At 41.5% G+C, this 12,156-nt stretch overlaps 1 protein-coding gene across 2 annotated transcripts in view; it reads right to left on the reverse strand.

Annotated features, from left to right (window-relative positions):
• The window catches only part of GGA3 (golgi associated, gamma adaptin ear containing, ARF binding protein 3), a 110,260-nt gene that overhangs the window by 14,802 nt on the left and 83,302 nt on the right, over positions 1-12,156 (reverse strand). For both annotated transcript variants that reach the window (XM_056550038.1, XM_056550039.1), the window contains exons 11-14: positions 10,655-10,915; positions 6,195-6,262; positions 5,870-6,117; positions 5,552-5,778 (exon numbers count right to left, since the gene is read on the reverse strand). In XM_056550038.1, the coding sequence (XP_056406013.1) occupies positions 5,552-5,778; positions 5,870-6,117; positions 6,195-6,262; positions 10,655-10,915 (804 nt within the window). The remainder of the gene's footprint in view (positions 1-5,551; positions 5,779-5,869; positions 6,118-6,194; positions 6,263-10,654; positions 10,916-12,156) is intronic.

The raw sequence follows: 12,156 nt of genomic DNA on the forward strand, positions 1-12,156 counted from the left end.
AAAAATAAAACCTTTGGCTGAGTCTTAGGTCCGGAGCCCTAAGGATCAGGTTTTCATTAGAATATACCTTGTACCTTGCACCATTCAGCTTTCCCTCATCACAGACCAGTCTCCCTGTCCCAGGTGACAAAAACGCTCTCACAGCATGATGCTGGCTTCACAGTGCTTTACAGTAGGGTATTGGGCAGGTGATGAGATGTGCCTGGTTTCCTCCAGGCATGACACTCAAGGCTGGAAACTTTAATCTTCGTTTAGTCTAACTAGATAATCTGAGATTCTCACATCTGAGTGTCAGTAAGGTGATTTTTTTTTTTTTTTTTAACTCCAGACATGCTATCAGGTGTCTTTTACTGAGGGGAGGCTTCTACCTGGCCACTCTGCCATTAAAGGGGTACTCCACCCCTAGACATCTTATCAAGCTGTGTGAGAAAAAGTGGAGAGATTTTCCCACAGTGGCCGGGGAGCCAATGCGCTCGCTCCCGCCTGTCTGATTGACAGGCAGGGAGCGAGTGCAGCCTAACTGAAAAAGGACTGATTGTCACTCCAAAATCAGTCCTTTTTCAGTGGCCGGTATTTAAATGTAAATTAAACCTTTTTAATGAAAAAAAAATAATAAAAGTATATTAGAGATATGTTGTAGTACATAAGTACTACAACATATCAAAAAATAAAGTTGGTGACAGTGCCCATTTAACTGATAAATTAGTGATTGTATTTCCTATGCTTGGTAAACCCCTTTTAACCCCTTAAGGACTCAGCCCATTTTGGCCTTAAGGACTCAGACAATTAAATTTTTACGTTTTCATTTTTTCCTCCTCGCCTTCTAAAAATCATAACTCTTTTATATTTTCATCCACAGACTAGTATGAGGGCTTGTTTTTTGCGCGACCAGTTGTCCTTTGTAATGACATAACTCATTATATCATAAAATGTATGGCGCAACCAAAAAACCACTATTTTTGTGGGGAAATTAAAACGAAAAACGCAATTTTGCCAATTTTGGAAGGTTTTGTTTTCACGCCGTACAATTTATGGTAAAAGTGACGTGTGTTCTTTATTCTGAGGGTCAATACGATTAAAATGATACCCATTATTATATACTTTTATATTATTGTTGCGCTTAAAAAAAATCACAAACTTTTTAACCAAATTAGTACGTTTATAATCCCTTTATTTTGATGACCTCTAACTTTTTTATTTTTCCGTATAAGTGGCGGTATGGGGGCTCATTTTTTGCGCCATGATCTGTACTTTTTTTTGATACCACATTTGCATATAAAAAACTTTTAATACATTTTTTATAAATTTTTTTTAAATAAAATGTATTAAAAAAGTAGGAATTTTGGACTTTTTTTTTTTTTTTCGTTCACGCCGTTCACCGTACGGGATCATTAACATTTTATTTTAATAGTTCGGACATTTACGCACGCGGCGATACCAAATATGTCTATAAAAAATTTTTTTTACGCTTTTTGGGGGTAAAATAGGAAAAAACGGACGTTTTACTTTTTTATTGGGGGAGGGGATTTTTCACTTTTTTTTTACTTTTACTTTTACATTTTTTTTTACACTTGAATAGTCCCCATAGGGGACTATTCATAGCAATACCATGATTGCTAATACTGATCTGTTCTATGTATAGGACATAGAACAGATCAGTATTATCGGTCATCTCCTGCTCTGGTCTGCTCGATCACAGACCAGAGCAGGAGACGCCAGGAGCCGCACGGAGGAAGGTGAGGGGACCTCCGTGCGGCGTTATGAATGATCGGATCCCCGCAGCAGCGCTGCGGGCGATCCGATCGTTCATTTAAATCGCGAACCGCCGCAGATGCCGGGATCTGTATTGATCCCGGCACCTGAGGGGTTAATGGCGGACGCCCGCGAGATCGCGGGCGTCGGCCATTGCCGGCGGGTCCCTGGCTGCGATTAGCAGCCGGGATCAGCCGCGCATGACACGGGCATCGCTCCGATGCCCGCGGTTATGCTTAGGACGTAAATGTACGTCCTGGTGCGTTAAGTACCACCTCACCAGGACGTACATTTACGTCCTGCGTCCTTAAGGGGTTAAAGCCTAAGTTCACTGTGAGACAACGTTTACCACAAAGATTATTCTAAAGCTGTATTGTATTTATTTCCTACATATCTGCAATAGCAAATAGTGTGTGTATGCAATGCATTTGGAAAGTCTTTCCAATCTACACTCATTGGCCCAGATTTATCAAACTGTGTGAAAAAGTGGAGAGATTTTCCCACAGCAACCGATCACAGCTCAGCTAACGAGCTCTGGTAAAGTGAAAGCTGAGCTGTGATTGGTTGCTGTGGGAAAATCACTCCACTTTTTCTCTCACAAAGTTTGATAAATCTGGGGCATTATCCTATCAATAGAATGTAAACAAAATTGGAAAAAATGTATTAAAAAGATAGATAACATTTCACATGGACATAATTATTCAGAGCCTTTTCTATGCCATTTTTTCTCTGGGGGCCTCCCATTTCTCTTGATCATCTTTGAGATGTTTCTACACTTGATTAGAGTTCACCTTAAGTCAGTTGATTAAACATTATTTGGAATGAACCCAATGGCCACTGGCTTAGCTCCTAGGATCCTGTGTGCAGATGGAAGAAACTTTCAGGTCATCACTGCAGCACTCCACCAATCTGGTCTTAATGGGGTAATCCACCCCTAGACATCTTATCCCTATCCAAAGGATAGGGTATAAGATGTCTGATCGCGGGGGTCCCGCCACTGGGGACCCCCGCAATATAGCATGCGGCACCCACCCATTTCTTGTCCGGAAGCGCTGGAGACTTGCATTGAGGGGACGGGGTGTGACGTCACACGGGGCGGAGTCATGATGTCACGGACTTCCGTTCCCGTGGTCGCAACCCAGACCCTCCAGTGCTTCCGGACAAGAAACAGGTGGGTGCCGCATGCTATATTGCGGGGGTCCCCAGCGGCGGGACCCCCGCGATCAGACATCTTATCCCCTATCCTTTGGATGGGGATAAGATGTCTAGGGGTGGAGTACCCCATTAAGACCAGATTGGTGGAGTGCTGCAGTGATGACCTGAAAGTTTCTTCCATCTGCACACAGGATCCTAGAAGCTAAGCCAGTGGCCATTGGGTTCATTCCAAATAATGTTTAATCAACTGACTTAAGGTGAACTCTAATCAAGTGTAGAAACATCTCAAAGATGATCAAGAGAAATGGGAGGCCCCCAGAGAAAAAATGTCATAGAAAAGGCTCTGAATAATTATGTCCATGTGAAATGTTATCTTTCTTTTTAATACATTTTTCCAATTTTGTTTACATTCTATTGATAGGAAAATGGCCCGATTTATCAAACTTTGTGACAGAAAAAGTGGAGAGATTTTCCCACAGCAACCAATCACAGCTCAGCTTTCACTTTACCAGAGCTCGTTAGCTGAGCTGTGATCGGTTGCTGTGGGAAAATCTCTCCACTTTTTCACACAGTTTGATAAATCTGGGCCAATGAGTGTAGATTGGAAAGACTTTCCAAATGCATTGCATACACACACTATTTGCAATAGATATGTAGGAAATAAATACAATACAGCTTTAGAATAATCTTTGTGGTAAACGTTGTCTCACAGTGAACTTAGGCTTTAAAAGGGGTTTACCAAGCATAGGAAATACAATCACTAATTTATCAGTTAAATGGGCACTGTCACCAACTTTATTTTTTGATATGTTGTAGTACTTATGTACTACAAGATATCTCTATTATACTTTTATTATTTTTTTTTTCATTAAAAAGGTTTAATTTACATTTAAATACCGGCCACTGAAAAAGGACTGATTTTGGAGTGACAATCAGTCCTTTTTCAGTTAGGCTGCACTCGCTCCCTGCCTGTCAATCAGACAGGCGGGAGCGAGCGCATTGGCTCCCCGGCCACTGGCTGGGAGGCCACTCCTCCCGCACATCGCCGCCTCGTTGCCGCCGCTGTCCCTACACGCCCGCTGCCGGACTCTGCAGTAACTGCAAGTGTAATGAGGGAGCGGGGTATGCGGGGGGGGGGGGGGGGGGGAGAGGAGGGAACGGGCTAGTGCCGTAGAGGAGGGGGGGGGGCGGGGTGGAATGGGCTAGCAAAAAAAATAGGATGGTGGGAGCTACCCTTTAAGGTTTGACTGCCAAGACCCACACATCCTCAGAATGAAGGGGTTAAAACATAGAAACATAGAATGTGTCAGCAGGTAAGAAACATTTGGCCCATCTAGTCTGCCCAATATCCTGAATACTATGAATAGTCCCTGGCCCTATCTTGTATGAAGAATGGTTGTATGCCTATCCCATTGCATGCTTCAACTAGTTCACTAGACCACACTATCGCACACCACCACGGAAGATCACAGGGCGCTGCAACGAGAGAGTCTGAAAAATACTCATAAAAGTTTATATAAAAGATGTACTATGCGGTACGAAACCGTTTCAAATGTCTTTGGCTCACTGTTTTTATACTTGAAAGCCTGAAGGTGTCACACCAGGAAGCGCTCCTGTTTCTTCTTTTGTTTCAATCAGTTCACTGTATTTGTAGCTACCACTTCTGCAGGAAGGCTATTCTATTCATCCACTACTCTTTCAGTAAAGTAATACTTCCTGATATTACTGATCTTATTCCCTAAACTTCGAGCATTTGTAGACAAGACTCCTAGTCTGTCATTTCTTAAAGGGGTACTAAACATCTTATCCACTATCAAAATGATGGTGGATAAGAGGTTAGATCGCGGGGATCCCACTGCTGGGGACCCCCGTGATCTCAGAGCGAGGATCTGATGGCAGGCGGTGCAGGGGACGGAGTATTGTGATGTCACGGCTTTGCCCCCTCAATGCAAGTCTATGGGAGGGGCATGGCGGCCCCCACACCACGCCCCCTCCCATAGACTTGCATTGAAGGGGTGTGGCCCGACATCACGATACTCTGTCCCCTGCACCACCCGTCATCAGCCACAGAGCAATCCTTGCTCTATGCAGCTGAAAAACAGGGGTGCTGCAGGAGAGATCGCAGGGGTCCCCAGCAGTGGGTTCCCTGCGATCTAACATCTTATCCCCTTTATAGGGGATAAGATGTTTAGCACTGGAGTACCCCTTTAACCTACTGGCGTCTTCTGGCATTGCAGTACTAATTAAGCTCTGTGGGTCCTTCAGAATATTTTCCATCATCGAGGCATTTGTGGCCACCCACTGTGCAGGGAACTGCAACACATCTTCATTTACTTTAAATGGGTATTCCTATCTCCGCTTATTATCCCCTATCCATAATTAGCACTTGGAAATGTTTGGCGACACCATAGAGAATAAATGGAGTGCAGTGTGTTCAATTCTGTGAAGAACTCTGCCTCCTTTCTTGGGAGTGGCGGGGGTCCCAGCTGAGATGGGAATACTCATTCAATGTTGTTCTTCATTTTAAAGATCTGCAGGCTTTCCATAAGTTTTATCTTTATCGTATATAAGATAGCATGTTATAACACTGGATTAAAGTAGCATTTTGATAAATAAACATTTCTTTAAGAAACAGACAACTTACTAGGTCTAATAGATTCCAAAGCTACAGTCACATTTGTTAGGGATATATAGGAGCATTTTTGAGGACTTTCCTGCTGATGTGGTAGGAAGAGTGGGCTACTGGGGGCAACAGGCAAGGAGCCAAAGGACTGTGCAGAAACTATAGCTCCAGCAGCTGGAGACTGCGTTGCTATCAAGGTTGTTATTGTGCTGGAAACAGTAGAAGAAGCTGCAGTCTTAGCTGATGCTCTAAAACAAAAAATAAATAAGAGATTTTTTGGCATCTGCTCATTTGGGTTAGCATACTAAGAAACTCACAAATAATTCTTGTAAAACTCACCCTTTTGCCTCCTCCAAAAGTTGCTGCCCAAGTACCTCAAGCTCATGCAGTTTAATGCCCCCTGGAGGAGCGGCAGTTGTGGACACTGTTGTTTGAGCAGTATTAAATACAGTGGTATAGGTAGTGGGTGAGGAGTAGGAATTAATTGAAGCCATTGGTATTACTTGTTGTGCCAATAATGGGGTAGCCGTTGAGGTAAGTGGATCAAGTGATGGTCCTGTGAAAAAATCTATTTCTTTGCTGTCGACCTAAAAGAAACAGTCGGAGCTTGAGTTACAATTGACAAAAAGAAAATGAATACTGAAATGTGTGCATATGGCAATACCTGGAATATATCCAACTTGGAGCCTGAAGATGATTCTTTTGCTGCACCTGATGATGGATCATCAATACCTAAGAAAAAGTGATAATGAATATAAGGAATAGAATCTGATACTTCAGTCACTGAGCTTAAAGCTGGCCACAGACTATTACTGGTTGCATCCACCAATTTCAGCTAAATCGGCCTTGGCTTTATTGTAGCCTCACAACAGAGAGGGATTATATAGTAAAGTATCAATCTTTGCAGATGATACTAAGCTCTGCAAAGTGGTTAACAATAGAGGACAGAGCACTGTGTATAGTAGACAACACAATAGAGGACAGTGTACTGTTACAAATGGATCTGGATAGTTTAGAGGCTTGGGTTGAAAAGTGGCAGATGAGGTTTAAAGGGGTTATCCAGAAAAAAACGTTTTTATATATATCAACTGGCTCCAGAAAGTTAAACAGATTTGTAAATTACTTCTATTAAAAAATCTTAATCCTTTCAGTACTTATGAGCATCTGAAGTTAAGGTTGTTCTTTTCTGTCTAAATCCTCTCTGATGACATCTGTCTCAGGAAACGCCCAGTTTAGAAGAGGTTTGCTATGGGGATTTGCTTCTAAACTGGGCGTTTCCCGAGACAGGTGTCATCAGAGAGGATTTAGACAGAAAAGAACAACCTTAACTTCAGAAGCTCATAAGTACTGAAAGGATTAAGATTTTTTAATAGAAGTAATTAACAAATCTGTTTAACTTTCTGGAGCCAGTTGATATATAAAAAAAAAGTTTTTCCTGGAATACCCCTTTAACACAGATAAACGTAAGATTATGCAAATGGAGAGGAAAAATCCAGGCTGGGATTATGTACTAAGTTAGAAAACACTGAAGACAACTGACATGGTAAAGGAGTTTTAGTTAACAGTAAATTTAACTGTAGCAGCTAGTGTCAAGCAGCTGCTGCCAAGACAAATAAAATCATGGGGTGCATCAATAGGCGCATAGATGCCCACGATAAGGAAATAATTCTACCAATGTGGTCAGGCCACATATAGATTACTTTGTACAGTACTAGACACCAGTGTACAAGAAAGGTATAGTAGGCTGAAGAGGGTTCAAAGAAAGGCAACCAGAGTAATAAGAGGGCTAAGGGGTGACCTAATAGCTATGTATAAATATATCAGGGACAGTACAGAGATCTCTCCCATCATCTATTTACACCCAGGACTGTATCTATAACAAGGGGGCATCCTTTATGACTAGAGGAAAGAAGGTTTCTACACCAGCACAGATGGGGGAACTCTCAGCCAGAGGAGGTGGTCATGGTGAACTCAATAAAAGAGTTTAAAAGAGGCCTAGACGTATTTCTGCAAAGTGATAACATTACAGGTTATGGATACTAGATCTATAGGGAAAGAATTTGGATCCAGGGATTTATTCTGATCACCATATTTTAAGTCCGGAAGGGGTTTTTCCCCACAGTATGGGGCAATTGGCATTAGCCTCATAATGTTTTTATTTTTTTTGCCTTCCTCTGGATTAACACAGTAGAGAAAAAATAGGTTAAACCTGATTTTCAGAACCTTTTTTCATCTTTATGAACTACAGTAGGGCAAAAAAAAAAAAAAAAAGTATTTAGTCAGCCACCAATTGTGCAAGTTCTCCCACTGAAAAAGATGAGAGGCCTGTAATTTTCATCATAGGTATACCTTAACTATGAGAGTCCTAATGAGAAAAAAAAATCCATAAAATCACATTGTCAGATTTTTTAAGAATTTGCTAATTATGGTAGAAAATAAATAATTATTTGGTCAATAACAAAGGTTCACCTCAGTACTTTGTTATATACCCTTTGTTGGCAATGACAGAGGTCAAACGTTTTCTGTAAGTCTACACAAGGTTTTCACACACTGTTTCTGGTATTTTGGCCCATTCCTCCATGCTGACTTTCAACTCCCTCCAAAGGTTTTCTATGGGGTTGAGATCTGAAGACTGGCTAGGCCACTCCAAGACCTTGAAATGCTTCTTACAAAGCCAATCCTTGGTTGATTGGGTGGTGTGTTTGGGACCATTATCATGCTGAAAGACCCAGCCATGTTTCATCTTCAATGCCCTTGCTGATGGAAGGAGGTTTTCACTCAAAATCCCACGAAACATGGCCCCATTCATTCTTTCCTTTACACCGATCAGTCGTCCTGTTTCCTTAGCAGAAAAACTGTCCCAAAGCATGATGTTTCCATCCCCATGCTTCGCAGTAGGTATGGTGTTTGCCTTGGATGCAACTTAGCATTCTTTCTCCTCCAAACATGATGAGTTGAGTTTTTACCAAAAAGTTCTACTTTGGTTTCATCTGACAATCTCCCATTCCTCTTCTGGATCATCCAAATGTTCTCTAGCGAACTTCAGAGGGGCCCGGACATGTACTGGCTTAAGCAGGGGGACACATCTGGCTCTGCATGATTTGAGTCCCTTGCGGCGTAGTGTGTTACTGATGGTAGCCTTTGTTACTTTGGCCCCAGCTCTCTGCAGGTCGTTCACTAGGTCCCCCCCTGTGGTTCTGGGATTTTTTCTCACCGTTCTTGTGATGAGATTCTTGGGGTGAGATCTTGCGTGGAGCCCCAGATCGAGGGAGATTATCAGTGGTCTTGTATGTCTTCCATTTTCTGATAATTGCTCCCACAGTTGCTTTCTTCACACCAAGCTGCTTGCCTTTTGCAGGTTCAGTCTTCCAGCCTGGTGCAGATCTACAGTTTTGTTTCTGGTGTCCTTCGACAGCTCTTTGGTCTTGGCCATAGTGGAGTTTGGAGTGTGACTGTTTGAGGCTGTGGACAAGTGTCTTTTATACTGATAACGAGTTCAAACAGGTGCAATTAATACAGGTAATGAGTGGAGGACAGAGGAGACTCTTAAAGAAGAAGTTACAGGTCACTAAGAGCCAGAAATCTTGCTTGTTTGTAGGTGACCAAATACTTATTTTCCACCATAATTTGCAAATAAATTTTTTAAATATCAGACAATGTGATTTTATGGATATTTTTTTCTCATTATGTCTCTCATAATTGAGGTATATCTATGATGAAAATTACAGGCCTTCTTCTTTTTAAGTGGGAGAACTTGCACAATTGGTGGCTGACTAAATTCTTTTTTGCCCCACTGTAACAACAAGAATAGGGGAATATAAAGCCCATAGGAAGTGCTCTTTAATACTTAATAGATATATCAATAAAATTCACCAAAATTGTGACCCTAGTAAAATAGAATTAATTAGTAGTACCAATTGTACCAGATGTACAAGGCCCAATGCGTTTCCACTACATTCAGTAGTTTCCTCAGGGGAATAGCATTGGCACAACTGATTATCAAGAATAGATAAGACAATCAAAATGCATATATAACAATAGTCGGGTCAAATACCATTTTCTCCTACAGCCAAATATCCCTAATTTCTACTGTGCACCACTATGCATGGACAGACAGGTGTAAATATAAATCACTGTGTATGCCCTGAATAGCGCTTGGTTTGATAGAAACACACATATACAATACCGGACTGGCTTGTTTCCTGTAGGTAACCTGGGAAGAAGAAATAGAAGCCAAATTTAAACTAGGCCTAACCAAACCTTTTGTATGATGCCAGTGTGCTCATTGTCCAGGAGTTACCTGTCATCACCCAGGAAACCTAGAAAAGACAGACAAAAACACTCCTGCTTGCATTATACACCTGACGCAGGACCGTGAGTAGCCAATAATTGGCAGTATCTTCTCTTTCAGGTATTTGGCCATCTCAGTAGCACCCCTAATGGGGTTTTTGTCTGTCTTTTCTAGGTTTCCTGGGTGACGACAGGTAACTCCTGGACAATGAGCACATTGGCATCATACAAAAGATTTGATTAGGCCTAGTTTAAATGTGGCTTCTATTTCTTCTTTCCAGGTTACCTACAGGAAACAGGCCAGTCTGGTATTGTGTATGTGTTTTTCTATCCAACCAAGCGCTATTCTGGACATACACAGTGATTTATATTTACACCTGTCTGTCCATGCATAGTGGTGCACACTAGAAATTTGGGATATTTGGCTGTTGGAGAAAATGGTATTTGACCCGACTATTGTTATATACGCATTTTGATTGTCTTATCTATTCTTGATAATCAATTGTGCCAATGCTATTCCCCTGAGGAAACTACTGAATGTAGTGGAAGCGCGATGGGCCTTGTACATCTGGTACATTTGGTACTACTATTTAATTCTATTTTACTAGGGTAACAATTTTGGTTAATTTTATTGATATATCTATTAAAAGTTAAGTATTAAAGAGCACTTCCTATAGGCTTTATATTGATATTTTGCTGGGAAGATATCCTCTAACTTACCTGCTGTGGGGTATAGACTATGTAACAGTGACCTCAATAACCCACTGTAACAACAGATGATGTTGGGAAAAGATGGATTTGGATTTTGAATAATAGTTGAATTAATATCCTTACCAAGATACAACAACTCTTCATCAAGCAAGCAGAGTGAGTTTGTGGCACTATTCATGTGAGTAAGAGCGTGATCTGAAGAATGAGGTCTTGATTGTGTGGGTAAAGGTGGAGGAGGAGGAAGGATAGGGATCAGTGCTGATGGTTGCTCTGCTATGTCAGGAAGTAGTTTTGGGTCTTCAGGTAGGCTTGTAGACTCAAATCCTGCTAGATCGATAAGAGTAGGAAGACTGGTTCTTGACTCTCTCAATTCTGGTTGGAAAACTAAAACAAAATAAAGTCACCTATGACTAAAAAGTAAGAAAAATCTAACAAATGCACTCCTAATACAGTTGGGCTGTTTAAATAAATAAAATCAATATAATCTGTTAAAGGGGTACTCCACCCCTAGAATCTTATCCCCTATCCAAAGGATAGGGGATATCAGATCGCCGCGGTCCCGCTGCTATGGACCCCCGTAATCGGCACTGCGCTATCATTGCTGCACAGAGTGAGTTCGCTCTGTGCGTAATGACGGGCGATACAGGGGACGGAGCAGCGTCACGAGGGGCCGATACAGGGGCCGTGACGTAACAATGCTCTGTCCCCTGTATTGCCCGTCATTACGTGCAGAGCGAACTCGCTCTGTGCAGTAATGACAGCGGGGATACCGCAGCGGCGATCCCAGGGGTCCCCAGCAGCGGGACCCAGGCGATCTGACATCTTATCCCCTATCCTTTGGATAGGGGATAAGATGTCTAGAGGCGGAGTACCCCTTTAATGGGATAGTGCCACTCAAATAAAAAACATGCTTTGTATTACAGATCCATCCTACATTATTTTAATGGACAATAATTATAACAGATCACACTGTAATGTCTATGCAGTACGTGTGTATTTATAGACTGGGGCAAAACTGCTAAGTTTACCCAAGTAAGTGCATTTTGCATTTGATCTTTAGGAATTAAATCCATATTGTATATTAATATGTGTGATTACTATTCTGGTTCCATCTTCCCTCCAATGGTGTTCATCCATGTACAGATCTATATCTGTTCTCTCACTGAAGTATTTAATACTTATATTACACAAATTCTATTATTTAAATATAAAAGCAGAGTTCATTTCTTCCAAAACAAAAAAAACAGCACCACACTTGTCCTCAAGCTGTCTGTGGTATTACAACTTGGTTCCATTTACTTCAATGGAACTGAAGCTACAATACTACTAAACACATAATCTGAGGGCAAGTGTGATGTTGATTTTTGAAAAATTGGCCCTGATTTACTAACGTGAACCCTACCTGCTTTTGTAAGGTTAGGCACAATCTAGCGCAGTGTGTCATAATTTGGTGCTTTGCACCACAAATTGTGTCTGTGCCCGAATTTGTGGCACAATTATCTACAATAAACCTACAAACCAGAAATAGGGGTGTGGATGGCTGGAAAGAGAGCATAAACATCCCAAAAACAGGGCATGTTTTCACAACCTGACCTATTTACTATTGTATTCACAATAAATCTTAT

Source organism: Hyla sarda, chromosome 13, assembly GCF_029499605.1.
Source record: "Hyla sarda isolate aHylSar1 chromosome 13, aHylSar1.hap1, whole genome shotgun sequence".
In the NCBI taxonomy this organism is placed as follows: Eukaryota; Metazoa; Chordata; class Amphibia; order Anura; family Hylidae; genus Hyla; species Hyla sarda.